The sequence below is a fragment of the Rhinoderma darwinii genome, chromosome 13, assembly GCF_050947455.1.
Source record: "Rhinoderma darwinii isolate aRhiDar2 chromosome 13, aRhiDar2.hap1, whole genome shotgun sequence".
NCBI classification, from domain to species: Eukaryota; Metazoa; Chordata; class Amphibia; order Anura; family Rhinodermatidae; genus Rhinoderma; species Rhinoderma darwinii.
The window spans coordinates 17029210-17045129 of NC_134699.1; the positions used below are offsets into that span (position 1 = coordinate 17029210).

The window sequence follows — 15920 nt, forward strand, 5'->3', positions numbered from 1 at the left end:
TGTGTTCTGTTCCAGATGTCTCTTCTCATGAGCTAGAAGGATCGTCTGACACCCATGCCTCTACATTACCTCTATTGTCAGTACTGGAGTCAGACCTCCCAACTGTTCCACCTGCTCCTCTACTTCAAGGGCCACAGTTCATTGATAGGCCTGCTTCCCAACCACACACAGTATCATGGTCTACCACAGCACCTGCTCCTCCTCCCCTTCCTGGAAATGATGCGATGGATGGCGTATACCCACAGTCAATAGCATATGGAACCAGCAGGCAATCTCATGTCGTACCTACTGGTGAATCTGGTATTCCTTCACCACCCTCTGATACACCACCTGCTGGTGGTCTTCAGGGCCCTCCTGCTCCGCCACCACCGTGTGGACCTCCGGCTCCACCTCCACCACCTGGTGCCCCACCGGCTCCACCTCCACCACCTGGTGCCCCACCGGCTCCACCTCCACCACGAGGTCCTAGTGTCCCACCACCACCTGGCACTCCTGCTCCACCTCTGGCTAACGGTAAGAATAAGGAGTGATCTTGTCATAATAAATACTTTTTAAAAGGCAGACTACTGATACGTGTGGTCGGGTTCTAACACTATATCCACACTTATCGGCAGTATGCCACGGCTTCTGTTAGGTGGTCTCGATGGGTATCTAACCAACACTAATATCTCAAGACCAGACTGGATGCCAATCATGCTATTTTTTTTTACTTATTTATATGGAGACCCCATCTTCCATTTTAGAGGCCATTATTTATTATAAATACTTTTTAATATAAAATACATTTGGCGCTTAATTCAATCATTGGGAGGTAAACCTTGTACACTTCTCATGTGCTGGCGTTCTTTCCTTAGGAGTTAGCATAAAGAAAACAATCCAGACAAAGTACAGAATGCCCATCCTCAACTGGGTGGCACTGAAACCCACTCAGATCACTGGCACAGTATTCACACAGCTGAACGATGACAAGGTGCTACAGGTACAGGAAATCCTAAAATTGCATTTCGATACATAGGAGGTATAATAAGATCATTGCAGTCACTCTCTCTCTTATTTACCCCATTACCAGGAACTGGACATGAGTGACTTTGAGAACCAATTTAAGACCAAAGCCCAGGGTCCAAGCCAATGCAAATTCTCAAAGAAAGTGTCTTCATCACAAAACCAGCCAAGTAAAGTTTCCTTAATTGACCCAAATCGAGCCAAGAACCTTGCCATTACTCTCAAGAAAGGGGGTCTGATCCCTGAAGCCATCACTGCTGCCATTCAGTCGTAAGTATCAAAAACAGATTCCCCAAACATCGGAGGTTACAATTCCCCATATGTTGTCACTAATAATGCTTTTATTGCAGGTATGATATGCAAGCCTTGAACGTGGACTTTCTGGAGCTCCTTTCCAGGTTCCTACCAACAGACTGGGATAGGCAGCAGATTTCTCGGTACCTGAAGGACGAGAAGCCTCTTGACCAGTTGGGGGCAGAAGACCGATTCATGGTTCATCTTTGCTCCATACCTAGGCTCGCTGAGAGAGTGAACACCATGATCTTTATCTCCAGCTTTCCTGAAACCACTGCTCGCCTTACACCGGTTAGTGCATATAGTTGTACTACTACGTAGAAGGCAATTCAGATGAGTGAGGTGGCCAGTATGTTCACTAGCCACGTTACAAAAACGTCCACGGATACCCCATTCATGGACATTCATGGGTGGGTTGAATGGAAGAAGGTTCCTTCTTGGTTATTTTATTTTTAACGTAGGGGTAGAAGCCAATATTAAAAAGGGATAGGGATATAGCCACAGGGTATGCCATAAATGTGATCAGAGCGGGTCCCACCACTATCGGGAGAAAGAGGTTCCGGTGACCCCCAATTCTGTGTGACCAGTGGTGGGACCCACATTTTTGGCATATGCTGTGGATAGGCTATAAAAGTGTAAGATGGGAATGCCCCATGGCTAAAATGGGGTTAAATGGGTTTTTTGGAAACACTATTTTAAAGTTAAAAGGGGGTTGTCCTGTTAGAGCAAATAAAATTAGTTTTTATGTAATTAAAAAAGTTATAAAATGTTCTAATATCTTATGTATTAATTCCTCACCGTTTTTAAGATCTCTGCTTGCAGTCAGTTAACCCCTTCCCGCTTTGGCCACTTTTGACCTTCCTGACTGAGCCTCATTTTTCAAATCTGACATGTTTCACTTTGTGGTAAGAACTCCGGAATGCTTTTACCTATCCAAGCGATTCGTAGATTGTTTTCTCGTGACACATTGGACTTTGTTACTGGCAAAATTTGCCCGATACATTCAGTATTTAATTGTGAAAAACTGCAAAAAAGCATTTTTCTAAATTTAAATGTATCGGCTTGTAAGACAGGCAGTTATACCACACAAAATAGTCGCTAATTAACATCCCCCATATGTCTACTTTAGATTGGCATCGTTTTTTGAACATTTTTCTAGGACATTACAAGGCTTAGGGTATGTTCACAAGCGGAGTCAAAACCTTCTGAAAATACGGAGCTGTTTAAGGGAAAACCACTCCTGATTTTCAGAAGTTTTTGAAGCCACTCTCGATTTTCGATGCAGTTTTTGGAGCTTTTTTTCAATAGTCTATCAAAAACAGGTCCAAAAACGTCCCAAGAAGTGTCCTGCACTTCTTTTTAGCGGGCGTTTTTTTACGCGGCCGTTTTGAAAAACGGCCGCGTAAAAAAACGGCCCATCGGAACAGAATGCCGTTTTTCCCATTGATTTCAATGGGCAGATGTTTGGAGGTGTTCTGCTACCGATTTTTCGTTTACGGCCTGAAAAACGGCCGAAAATAGGCCGTGTGAACATACCCTTAGAGCTTTAGCAGCAATTTCTCACATTTTCAGGAAAATTTCAAGGCTATTTTTTCAGGGACCAGTTCAGTTCTGAAGTGGCTTTTAGGGCCTTTATATATATATATATATATATATATATATATATATATATAAACTCCGAATAAGTCACCCCATTTTAAAAACTTCACCCCTCAATGTATTTAAAACAGCATTTAGAAAGTTTCTTAAAGGGTGTCGCGAAAAAAAATATTTTTATATCAATTTGCTTTTAGTGTTTTATTAAAACAAAAATTATTTATTTGTGTGTTTTACTTTTTATTTTCTAACTTTTTCTTCTCTATGGGGGCTGCCATTTTTTTTTTTCAACTCCTCTGTATGTGTCGTTAATCGACACATACAGACCTGGAATGCGGCACATACAGCCCCATAGTGAATGGAACGGCTCCCGTTCGCATTCTCTATGCTGTACGCCGTCTGTGTGGGAACGGCGCATGCGCCGCTCCCACACAGTCCAAATGGAAGGTCTTCGACCGAGTGACATCCGGCGCCATTTTCTTGTGGACCGGAAGCCGCGGCCGGACAGTAAGATTACTACTTCCGGTCGCGGCTTCCGGACATGTGTTCTGAAGCAAGCACTAGGAGCAGACGGAGTGGACAGACGGGAGGGAGCGGCGGCAGCAGGAGCAGGTAAGTTATGTCTGTGTTTGTTCGTTTTTTACTGTGTGTTTACTACTGTATGTAAGCCTACTATACTGTGTGTTCGCTCAAAAAATGGCGACACACAGTGTAGGAGGTTTGAACATTCAATCCCCTCCTTTCTCCTGGCACTAGCCAGGATAAAGGAGGGGGCATTGTTTGAGGACGCTAGGGCGAGTGTGTCTTCTCAAATTTTGCAGCATAAAGCAATGTGGTTGCTTTACCACATGCCAATGCTGCAATTTTGGGAATTGCTCCCTCTAGTGACCAGCACAGGGAAATGTTATAAATTAGAATCTAATTTATAATATTTCCTGGACTCGTGACAAAATTAGAACAATGTTTAATCATTTATACACTAACTGTTTAACTAAAAAAAAAAAAAAAAAAAATATTTCTAGCGACACATTCCCTTTAACACTTTAGACATTTCGCAGGAATTAAACCAATGTAGAGGTGAAATTTAAAAATTTCCTTTTTTTTTTGTAACAAAGTTTTACCAGAGAAACGCAACGCAATATTTATTGCCCGGATTCTGCAGTTTTAGGAAATATCCCACGTGGCCCTAGTGTGCTAATGGACTGAAAACACAGGCCTCAGAAACAAAGGAGCACCTAGAGGATTTTGGGGCCTCTTTTTATTAGAATGTATTTTAGGCACCATGTCAGGTTTGAAAGGCTCTTGCGATGCCAAAACAGTGAAAATTCCGCAAAAGTGACCCCATTTGGGAAACTGCACCCCTTAAAGAAATTATCTAGGGGTATAGTGAGCATTTTGACCCCACACTTCTATTGCAGAAATTGGAAGTAGGCCGTGAAAATTAAAATCTACATTCTTTCAAAGAAAATGTAGGTTTATCTAATTTTGTCTAATTTCCACAAGGACTAAAGGGGAAGGCACGGCAACATTTGTAAAGCAATTTCTCCAGAATAAAACATTACCCCATATGTGGTAATAAACTGCTCTTTGGACACACGGCAGGCTCAGAAGGGAAAGAGCGCTATTTGGCTTTTGGAGATCACATTTAGCAGGAATGGTTTGCAAAGCCCCTGAAGGACCAAAACAGTGAAAACGCCCAAAAAGTAACTCCATTCACGAAACTACACCCCTTGAGGAATTCATCTAGGGGTGTAGTGAGCATTTTAACCCCACAGGTGTTTTAGAATTGGGCAGTGAAAATGAAAAAAATTGAGCTAAGGCTACGTCTTATTGAAGAAAAAGGATTGTTTTTATTTTCTCAAAGGAAGAAAAGAACCCCAACATCTGTAAAGCAATTTCTCCCGAGTGCAGCAATACCCCATATGTGGTCATAAACTGCTGTTTGGGCGCAGGGCTCAGAATGGAAGGAGCGGCATTTGGCATCCAGATTTTGCTGGATTGGATTGGTTGTCACGTTTACAAAGCCCCTGTGGGACCAAAACAGTGTAAAACCCCCCACAAGTGACCCCATTTTGGAAACTACACCCCTCAAGTTATTCACCTAGGGGTGTAGTGAGCATGTTAACCCCGCAGGTGTTTTGCAGACATTAGTATGTTGAAGAGTGAAAATGGGATTTTTTCCATAGATATGCCAATATGTGGTGCCCAGCTGGTGCCACCGTAATAAAACTGCTCTCTAAAACCGGGAAACAGCATAATAATTAGTCACCCTACATGGGGCCCTAATCTTTTGCATGGACATTGGACAGGGCTCAGGAGTGAAAGAGTACCATGCGAAATTGAGGCCTAATTTGGCGACATTTAAAGGTTCACAATTGCAGAGGCTCTGATGTGAAATAATAAAAAACCCCTGAGAAGTGACCCCACTTTAGAAACCCCTCAAGGCATTTATTAAGGGGTGTAGTGAGCACTCACCCCACAGGTATTTTCCATAAATTAATGCGCTGCGCAAAGTAAAAATTTTTATTTTTCCCCAGATATGCCAATTCATTGGCAAATATGTAGTGCACAGCTTATGCCACTGGAGACACACACCCCAAAAATTGTTAAAAGGGTTCTCCCGGGTTTGGTGATGACATATGTGGAAGTAAACTGCTGTTTGGGCACGCAGTAGGGCTCAGAAGGAAGGGAGCGCCATTTGGCTTTCAAAGCGTAGATTGTTTGGTAGTTCTGTTTGAAATACCAGTAAAATTCCAGTTTATAATGTGGGGCATATGTAAGCTGGGCGGAGTATATCAGGGGCAGTATCAGGTGGTAGAATAACGGGGTAAAATAATCCATACACGCAGTGAAGCAATCCTTTCTGCACAGGCCGGTGTCGCACTGATATATGGCGTCCTTTCACATCCTCCTTTTGGTCCACACTCCGCACCTTTGCAGTTTGGGGAATTTTGCTAGGAAGTGTTGTCCTGGTATAATACGGGCACCCTCGCTTCCAGCCGATATGTTTGGGCCCTCCCTTTCCTGGTTCCCTAATTTTATGGCCTTGATAAATCTCCTCTTGAAATAGAAGAAATGTTCCCCTCTGATCTGCACAACCGCATATTTTTATTTCTTGACTTATTGGAGCCTTAACTCATTTTATTTTTTCATAGACTTAGTGATATGATGCAGGACAAGCTGTAGTTATTTTTGGTACCATTTTGGTGTACATGAGACTTTTTGATCACTTTTTATCCTATTTTTTGGGAGGCATGGTGACCAAAAACTCCAATTCTGCCATGGTTTTTTTAGTTGTTTTTTTATTAAATACAGCGTTCACCACGCGTTATAAAATTACATGTTAACTTTATTCTGTGGGCCAGTCCGATTCCGGCGATACCAAATTTATAGCACTTTTGTTTTACAACTTTTTGCACAATAAAACTACTTTTGTAAAAAAAGAATGTATTTTTTCTGTCGCCATGTTGTGAGAACAATTACTTTTTAATCTTTTCGTCGACGGAGGTGTATGAGGGCTTGTTTTTTTGCGAGATGAGCTATAGTTTTTATAGGTACCATTTTTGGACACGTGCGACTTTTTGATCACTTTTTATTTCAATTTTTGTAGGGCAAAGTGACTAAAGAAATTCTGGCATTGATTTTTAAGTGGTTTTTTTTACGCCGTTCACAGAGTGGAATAAATAACAAAATATTTTTATAGTTTAGGCCGGTACGGTCGCAGCGATACCAAATATGTATGGTTTCTTTTTTTCAATAATAAAAGGACTTGATAAGGGAAAAAGGGAGATTGTGTCTTATTATATTTTTTACAACTTTTTTTTTTTAGTCCCACTAGGGGACAGAAGGTCCAACTGTCAGATTTTTTTTCTAATACGTTGCACTACCTATGTAGTGCAACATATTCGATCTGTCAGTCATTGACTGACAGCAAGCCGATTAGGCCTCGCCTCCGGGCAGGGCCTAATCTGCTTACGTAATGACAGACAGGAGGCCATTGTTAGGTCTCCTGTTGCCATAGTAGCAGTCGGCAGCCTTACGATTGCAGGGCACAGCTGCCGATCTGCTAACAACCACAAAGATGCAGCGATCGCTGCATCTAAGGGGTTAATGGTAGGTAGCGGAGCTAGCTCCGGTTCCTGCCATTACAGGTGGATGCCAGCTGTAACATACAGCTGACATCCACCGCTGCGGACACCGGCAAACCCCCTGAGCCAGCGCCATCTTGCCGGCGGCTACGGAAGCCTTTCAGGCAGGCGCTAGAAGTTTTCCATGCTAGGCATACAAGGAGACCACTATTATGCCTCCGGTTGCCATTGCAGCCACCAACACCAATCACTAGTTTGATTAAAAAACGGCTGAAAATCAGGAGCGGTTTTCCCTTGACACCTCTGTATTTTCAGCCGTATTGTTAACCGTGTGAACATAGCCTAAATGTAACGAGCTGTGCACCTGTGTGTGAAGGCCTCCTCCACACAATTTTTCTGGCAATTTAAACTGCATAAAAAAGAAAAAATTGCTGCTTAAAGAGGCTCTGTAAGTGCCCCATCTCCTACATAATCTGATCGGTGCTGTAATGTAGATAAGTGTTTTTTATTTTGAAAAACGATCATTTTTGAGCAAGTTATGAGCAATTTTTGATTTATGCTAATTAGTTTCTTAATAGACAGCTGGGCGTGTTTTAACTTTTTAACAACTGGGCGTTGTACAGAGGAGTGTATGACGCTGACCAATCAGTGACCAATCAGTGACCAATCAGCGTCATACACTTCTCATTGTTCCAGCCCAGCATGATCCACAGCACAGTGTGATTGTGCAGTGAAAGAAGCTGGGCTGGAACAATGAGAAGTGTATGATGCTGATTGGTCACTGATTGGTCAGCGTCATACACTCCTCTGTACAACGCCCAGTTGACAAAAAGTTAAAAACACGCCCAGCTGTCTATTAAGAAACTAATTAGCATAAATCAAAAATTGCTCATAACTTGCTCAAAAATGATCGTTTTTCAAAATAAAAATCATGGTTGTTCTCTACATTACAGCACCGATCAGATTATGTAGGAGACAGGACACTTATAATCTGGTGACAGAGACTCTTTAAAATGCTAACGTTATTAAAATGTAACATGCGGTTTTTTTCTGCCATTTTTGAATTCCTATAGAGAAGCCTATGGGAAAATGCCTTAAAAAAAAAAATACAAAAAACACCATACCCAGAGCATGCTGCGTTGGAGGCAGTTTTGTGGTCAGTGGTTTTCTTTTTCCAAACGCCACAAACCAAAACGCAGTAGTATGTAGTGCATTTTATATGCTAGAAAAAACAAACAAAAAAAAAGCCATTAAAAACAAAAAGAGAGAGCGAGAGAGCGCCGTAGGGATAATAAGTTTGATGGCAGGTTCCCTGACAGATTACAGCGGATCACTGGGAGAGTTCTGTAGACGTCCACCTGCATTGTAGTTATGTGCAAACTGGGAACCTGAGAATAAGACTAGAGGGGTCTCTCTTACTTTTTTTCTCTTTCTTCTTTAGCAACTGAATGCCCTCATTGCTGCATCAATTTCAGTCAAATCTTCAGAAAAGCTAAAAGGGATCCTTGAGGTGAGAACGTGTATATAGTATATGCTTCCTTACTCTATTAGTCAACACTTCACTTGTTCCCATCAACTCTTTTCTACGCTTTTCGGCAGCTGGTTCTGGCTTTTGGCAATTTCATGAACAGCAGTAAGAGGGGAGCAGCGTACGGATTTCGGCTCCAGTCCCTGGATGCGGTAAGTACTTGTGCTCTGAAGTTATCTAGTAGGTAATCTGGACATTCATGCTGTATGGCCCTACAAGAGAATCACTCAGTCTTAAGGCTCCTGTACAGATCTGTAATATGGAGTCCATAGCATGCTATAGGTTTATACTGTACCTCTTATACGGAGGTCCACCGGTTCTTTCCTCATATTCCAATGAACAGGGGTGTCACTTTATAGGGGGCAGAGGTAGCAGTCATATGGAAGAAGGCCCCTCTCAGACATAAGACAAAAGTTTTTTTTTTTTTTTTTTATAATACTGGTGTTAACATGTCAGAAGTTTTGATCGGTGGGGTCCGAGCGCTGGGACCCCTTCCATAGGGAGCGGTGTATAGACACTTTCTATTGAGCCTGTACGCTGCTCCGAGGAAAGCCGATCAGAGCGCTTCTGCAGCTTCGTTTTAGCGATCGGTGGGGGTCTCGGTGCTCGACCCCCCCCCCCCACCCCACCCACTGATCAAAAAACGTTTAAACATTGCAGCTCCAAAACGAATAAAGTTTTTCAGTTTGAGTAGCACTAGGAGATAAAGTCAGACATAGCAGCATGCCATGAAGGACATCGAAATGCTCATCTACATTACAATAGGCAATTCATAGAGATATTCCCATGCATGGCATTTATAATTCATCCTCCTTACTCCTCTCTCTCTTGGACTAGCTTCTAGATACCAAATCCACGGACCGAAAACAGACACTGCTGCATTACCTGGTGCGAACAATCAACGAGAAGTACCCACACTTGGCCGGTTTTCAGTCTGAATTGCACTTTTTGGAAAAGGCTGCTACAGGTAACTATGGGAATTGCATGCTGCGGATTTAAGGCCGATCCCACCCTTTTGCATTGCTAAAGTCCACAATGAAAATCCACAACCAAATATCTAGTGGTGTATACTCCATGATCCGTCAAAGTCCACAGGAAAACCCCCTCACTCATTTTACTCTTGCTTCTGGTGATGGTGAGAAGTGCATATTAATATTTTTGGACTGTGTTCCATCTTGCTGAAGTTATTTGAACCCCACCCCCCCACCAAGACATGGGGAGACTTTTCCTACATACTGGAACTCTGGATGCCACTTGAATGAGTGCGAACCTTCAAAATCTCTAAAACAAGCGTGGTGACTTCTTCTTTCTATGTGTTCTCTCCTTAGTGTCTCTCGATGCCGTGTTGTCCACTGTCCGCTCACTCCAGACTGGGATGGAACATACCCAGAAAGAATTTACAAAGCAGGACGACAGCGTCACCCTCAGGGAGTTTCTGAAATCCAGCATGGATGTCATGACAAGACTTTGTGCCGATTCCAAGACGGCACAGGTGACTACATGATACCGCACTGTTCACATTGACTCACAAGTGACTACCGGACAGACGCATCAATAATTCAGTCCCAGTGCCCAACATAGCCAAGAGGTCTGTGAGAGAAGCATGGTCTGGGGGTATCACACACACAACCTAGACCTGCTGCTCGTACCACCAAGGTACCACAGGTTGAGAGACTAATAGAAATCTCAATTCTGCCTGGATCTAGGAGGTGGTAGGGGTTTAGAAGAGGACGTCCCGGACAAGACTTGAACTATGAACTTAGAGGTGATCGGTAACCGCTCGATCCTGCATCAGAGACTGTCAGTCCCTCGGACCTGACGGATACAGGTTTCAGTGCGAGATACAGCTGCTTTGTATACAGGATACAAAGCAGCTGTATCTCAAAAAGTTAACATAATTTGTAATAAATGTTTTATTTATTCTTTAAAACACTTTCGAAGTTGTACCTAGACTCTAAGTATGAAATTACATACTACAAAATGGCCCATACTTAATTTTTAATACAATATTCTGCACCTGTATACTTTGTGTCCTTATTTCTCCGCATGTTTTGCTTTCAGGAAGCATATGAGACGGTTGTGGGGTATTTTGGCGAGAACAGCAAGACCACCGCTCCACCCGCCTTCTTCCCCATATTTGTTCGCTTTGAAAGAGCTTATAAGGCAAGTACACTTCATATCTTGGACACTAAATACACAAGATCACGTTATTGAAAGATTTATATCTTCCTGTAGATAGATGGGTTCAAACAAGGGATTTTGTTGATAGTATCTGCAATGTAAGCAAATCGAAACTTAAAAGGGTTTTTTACTTTTTTTTTCTTTAATGAGACAGCGCCCCTCTTGTATATGGGCTTTGTCTGGTATTGCAGCTTAGCCTCATTCAAGTAAATAAGCCTGACCTACAATCCCAGACACAAGCTATTGGACCAAAGTGGCGCTATTTATGGGGGGGGGGGGGATAAACTCCGATACTGATGAATACATTTTTCTTCATGCATTTGGGAATTAGCCAACTTTTTGGAGAGGCCCTGTTCTAGCTTTTGGCTTTAGAGCTGCATATTGAACCGTGTACATACAATACATTATCTGTATGGATGGTGTCATTTTATATTCCCCATTACTGTCTTCAGCAAGCGGAACAGGATCTGGAGACGTGGAAGAAACAGGAAGCAGCGAGCGACGAGAAGATGCAGTCTCCGGAGAAACCAACCGTGGTGTGTAATTGGAGAACTTCTATATGCATCAACATGAGCCTTTCTTAGGCCTGCCCTACACCGAGACTTTTTAGTGCTACTGATTGATGGGAACTATTAAGTGACCGCTGCAGTCCACAAGATTGCATGCAACTTTGGACTGCAGCAATCAATCACTCGCGCTACAAAAAGTCTCTAACAGCTCTTGCACACGACCGAGATCGGGCCGTGAAAAACGGTCCGAGTATTGGCTGGATTTCCCGGCCCGACCACGGTACAGATGAACGGGACTCCTGGCGTCCGATAGGAGTCGCTGCCTTCCCACGAAACTGCTGTTCCGTACGGTATAGTTTTGTTCAGTATGGAACAGCAGTTCCGTGGGACGGCAGGGACTCCTGCCATCGTAGACATTTATGATGCTAGGACTCCCGCTCACCTATACCGCGGTCGGGCCGGAAAATCCAGTCGACACTCGACCCGTTTTTCACGGGCCGATCTCGTTTATGTGCCAGAGCTGTAGGTGTAGTCCAGGCCTTAGAGATATATAGTCCATAATCCTAAAAAGAACGCAAAAATCTTCATTGCTTTACAACAACTGGATCATCAACAATCGTGGTCTTCAACCTGCGGCTCTCCATACAAAACTACAGAGCATGCAAAAATATCTGAGTGTATGGTGTTATTGCAATATTAGGGAAGATTTACTATTCAAAATGCGCCACATTTTATATACGGTTAGACTCTTTTTGCGTCTCGCTCAACAAGCGGTGTGGCTTAACTGGAGGGGCGTGCATTAATGTGCCAAGATGTTGGCACAAGAAAAGTTGTCAGGGGCCACTGTGATCAATTTGGTGCATCTAGTCCTAAGCAGTAAAACTGCCCTGTTGTGTTCGTAAAGAAGATTTATTGTGCCGGTACGTGATGCGGTAGTTACCGTGCGCCCAAAAAAAAACCCCACGCAAGCGGTTTACTGCATCCTGTGCCGGAACCTTCAGTTCTGTTCCAACAAAAAGATTTAATAGTATTTTTTATATGGATTTCAGTCTCCAGCAACCAAACCCCCAAAACCACAGATCAATCTGATGGCAGAGCTGAACAAGAAGTTGCAGACGAAAGAGCCGCGGGTGTATGAGGAAAACTGGGCGATCGAAGACATCATTACAGGTGAACACATTTACTAAACTTCTCTTTACGGAAGGAACTGCAAAAATAACCAATTAAAAGAAAAGAGAAAAAAAAAAAAAAAGGGACTTTAGCCACCATTGGATCAGACAAAATTTGGTCCAGTTGGCCATGTGCATGAGGTCTTAAGTGATTTTGGAAATAGAAGCACCGTTATATTGTGTAAATGTGCCCATACTTGGCATTAGATCTAAGACTGTCCAGAATTCCAAAAACATAACCATAATTTAAAATGAAACTATGGTCATCCCCATATGGCCTTTTAGAGAGAGCGGCGTCCCCCAAACAAAGAGATGCTGCAAGGAAACACCCCAATATCTTAGAGCTCTGTGTAAGCAAGAAGCTTTGATAGACCAGTTTCCCCGGATGATCCCAGGGGTGGTAGAGGAGGGTCTGGGTACCTGTTGAATTGGTGTGTGGCAGAGATTGGGAAATTAAATTGTGAGCCTCACTGGGGCAGCAAATGGAGTTATATACTAAAAATTCCCATTCAGGACTTTTATGCTGTTCTACTTCTAATGTCCACTTTATAGGCTATGTACACATTTGATGCACAATTTTATTTAAAAAAAAACAAATGTCTGTTATTTGCAACTTTCTAAATACTTTATTAAATTATTTGTACTTTGAGATAAAGCTGCTTTGTATCCTGTATATGGAGCAGCTGTAGCGCAAGCGGAGACCTGAATCCATCAGATCCGTGGGACTGACAGGTTCAGCGACAGCGGGTCCTGCATGTCTGACACGCTGGAGCCACTTGTAAATCGATCATATCTAAATTATGATCACTGAACCCAGTCAGTCCCACGGATGGATTCAGGTCTCCACTCACAATACAGCTGCTCTATATACAGAATACAAAGCGGCTGTATCTCAAAAAGTAAAAATAGTTTTTAATAAAAAGTATTTAGAAAGTTGCACCCATCACACTGATGCACAATTTTTTATTTTTTTTCAAAAAAGTGTCAAAGGTGTACATGGCCTTTAATTTGGTAATCCTTTTCCTCCCCATCAGATCTGAGGAACCAACCATACAGAAGAACAGACATTGCCCGGAGGAGTGGGAAGAAGCAGAACAGCGGGACGATCTTGAGCACCACAGACATACCGCTGTCCTAGGGAAATGGGGATACGTGGAGTCTCTAAAGCTAATTTCCACCAGTTGGCGGACGGATTACATTGTTTGGGGCATTTTTTACCCAGATAGACTCATGGAATGGTTGAAGCAGCCAAAATCCTATATTTCAGAAACCCTGATGTGGGGGACGACATAGGACTTGTTACAAATAAGCCAAATCTGAGCAGACAGTGGGTGAAAGATGGCGATAGACTTAAGCTGCTCTATAGCCTGCCGTTTTATCTGATGGGGGAAATAATAGGATCGAGCACAAAATATTCAACCTAAGGGTCCTATTAGACAGGCAGAGGTCTCTGAACAAGCGACGATTTAGGCTTCGTTCACATCTGCGCTATGGTCCCGTTCCGTCGGAGCTTTCCATCTGAATGGGACCCTGACTGACAAACGGAAATCAAAGGTTTCCTTTTCCATCACCATTGATTTCAATGGTGACTGATCCGGTGCCAATGGTTTCCGTTTATCTCAGTTGTGCCGGGGTTCCGTCGGGTTGGCGTAGTCGACTATTGGTTCAGTCAACACAACGGAAACCGTTAATAACGTTTCCGTCACCATTAAGATCAATGGTGTGGGAAACGGAAGCTAAATTTTCAGTTTGCCTTTCCGTTGAGGGCTTAACCCAATGGAAGCCTCCGAGGGAACTCCTCAATGGAAGGGCAACGCTGATGTGAACAGGGCCTAACGTAATGAATCTGTGTACATAGAACGTGTCACACTATATACAGTATGTACGTACCTTTTTCTGTATATAGTACATTAGCTCATATTACATACCCCACCACTTTGTATGGGCGAGGTTACACGTCATCGCAGTAGGCTGGTGGCTGCGGAGAAGAACCAGTTGCTCATTCCTTGCACAAGTGTCATGGTCAAAGCTAACCAAGCGGTGTAACAAGTCTATAGGAGCGGGAGATAAAATATGGAAATATAGCTGTATACTGCCCCACATCTACTTTTCACTTACGCTACACAAAACCTTAGTTTAAAATGGCCGCCTTTTAATTCTGTATTTTTTTTTTTTTTTTTTTAAGGTGTTCAGAGGCCTATTCTGATACAAAGCTCCAAATCTCCTGCAGTGACAACACATTGGCTACCTGCAGCGACCACTAGAGGGAGGTTATGCTCCCTCATACTGTGCATATTATTATTATACACTGCACTCAAAAGTAACTCCTCTCCCCCTAGTGGTAGCTAGCAGGTTATTTTTTTATTTTTTTTAAATTGTCAGTTACTACAGGGGATTTGGAGCTCTGTATCAGAAAAATCGAAGACCTCTCGACTAGAGTGTAATAGTGTACACAGCCCTGACCCGTCATTTTATAGTGGCCTGCTCTGTGGCCTTGTATAGATCCATTATATATAATTCTCATTAATTACGTTACACGCGGTCAGTTACGCTTGAGCTTAGAAAGTCAATTTATCGTTCTCCTTGTATATTACTGTGTGGTTTATGTCACTTTATGCATTTTACTCAGAAAAAGCGCAATTAAAAAGGAGTCATTCTGAATAAAACGGCCGTCTTTATGTGATTGTCCTACAATTATTCTCTATGCTGGGCCGGATCTCCGTTTTTGTTTTTTTAAAGTAAAAAAATATAAAATTTAAAAAAGTGCACTTTATGCGATGATGTCATAGACTGAGGTCAGAGGAACGGGTGGATGATGGATCACAGGAGCTTGAAATGATGCGGTTACTAAGACCAACATATGTACATGGTCACCAAGGCATTAATTCTATAGAGGGGGAAATGTACATTCTATTAGATGTTCTATTTTATAATAATCAGGTGTTTTCAAGATCTCTGCTGCTTGCTGACAATTAATGGAAACAGTCTTATGAGTCAGGACTAGCTTTAAGTCTCTGCCGGTAGAGCAAATTTTGGGCGCCTGGACACTGGACGGCAGCAGCACTCAGTCCTATAGGTCTGTATTATGGACAATGATTCTAGGGGATAATTTTGAACAAACCCTTACAAACATTTAGCTTTGTTAGCAGCAGAAGGTCTGCTTCTGAAGGTAAGTGTTTCCATTCACAGACAGCAAGGAGAGATGATATACTTGTCCATAAGGGGTAATGTTATTGTAATCACTGCTAATTCCTCAGTTTAATGGCTAAATAAGCTCAAAAAGTGACAGCTCCTAGGTAAATTAGAAGTTTGGTTAAAGGGGTTGTCCGAGATTAAAGGACTGTTAATGCTTGTAATTTATAAATGTGAATACATTTGTAATATACTTACATTTTCCAAAGTGGCCCAGTTTCCAGATCCTGCCGTGGGGAACTTGACGGGTGACGTCCCTCTCTGGCCGCTGTGTTGATCTTCAATTTTCTGGGTATACGACCCATCACTTGTGACGTGCCCTGTATGGGCTGTTCTGCTGTAACGCGCATGCGCGGCCCCT

At 42.7% G+C, this 15920-nt stretch overlaps 1 protein-coding gene across 1 annotated transcript in view; it reads left to right on the forward strand.

Annotated features, from left to right (window-relative positions):
• The window catches only part of FMNL1 (formin like 1), a 35599-nt gene extending 20566 nt beyond the window's left edge, over positions 1–15033 (forward strand). The window contains exons 15-26 of the mRNA XM_075846957.1: positions 16–513; positions 855–979; positions 1070–1272; positions 1353–1587; positions 8422–8490; positions 8580–8660; positions 9346–9475; positions 9837–10000; positions 10570–10671; positions 11142–11225; positions 12248–12368; positions 13402–15033. Of these exons, the coding sequence (XP_075703072.1) occupies positions 16–513; positions 855–979; positions 1070–1272; positions 1353–1587; positions 8422–8490; positions 8580–8660; positions 9346–9475; positions 9837–10000; positions 10570–10671; positions 11142–11225; positions 12248–12368; positions 13402–13505 (1916 nt within the window). The 3' untranslated portion in view covers positions 13506–15033. The remainder of the gene's footprint in view (positions 1–15; positions 514–854; positions 980–1069; positions 1273–1352; positions 1588–8421; positions 8491–8579; positions 8661–9345; positions 9476–9836; positions 10001–10569; positions 10672–11141; positions 11226–12247; positions 12369–13401) is intronic.
• The last annotated feature ends 887 nt before the right edge of the window (positions 15034–15920 follow it).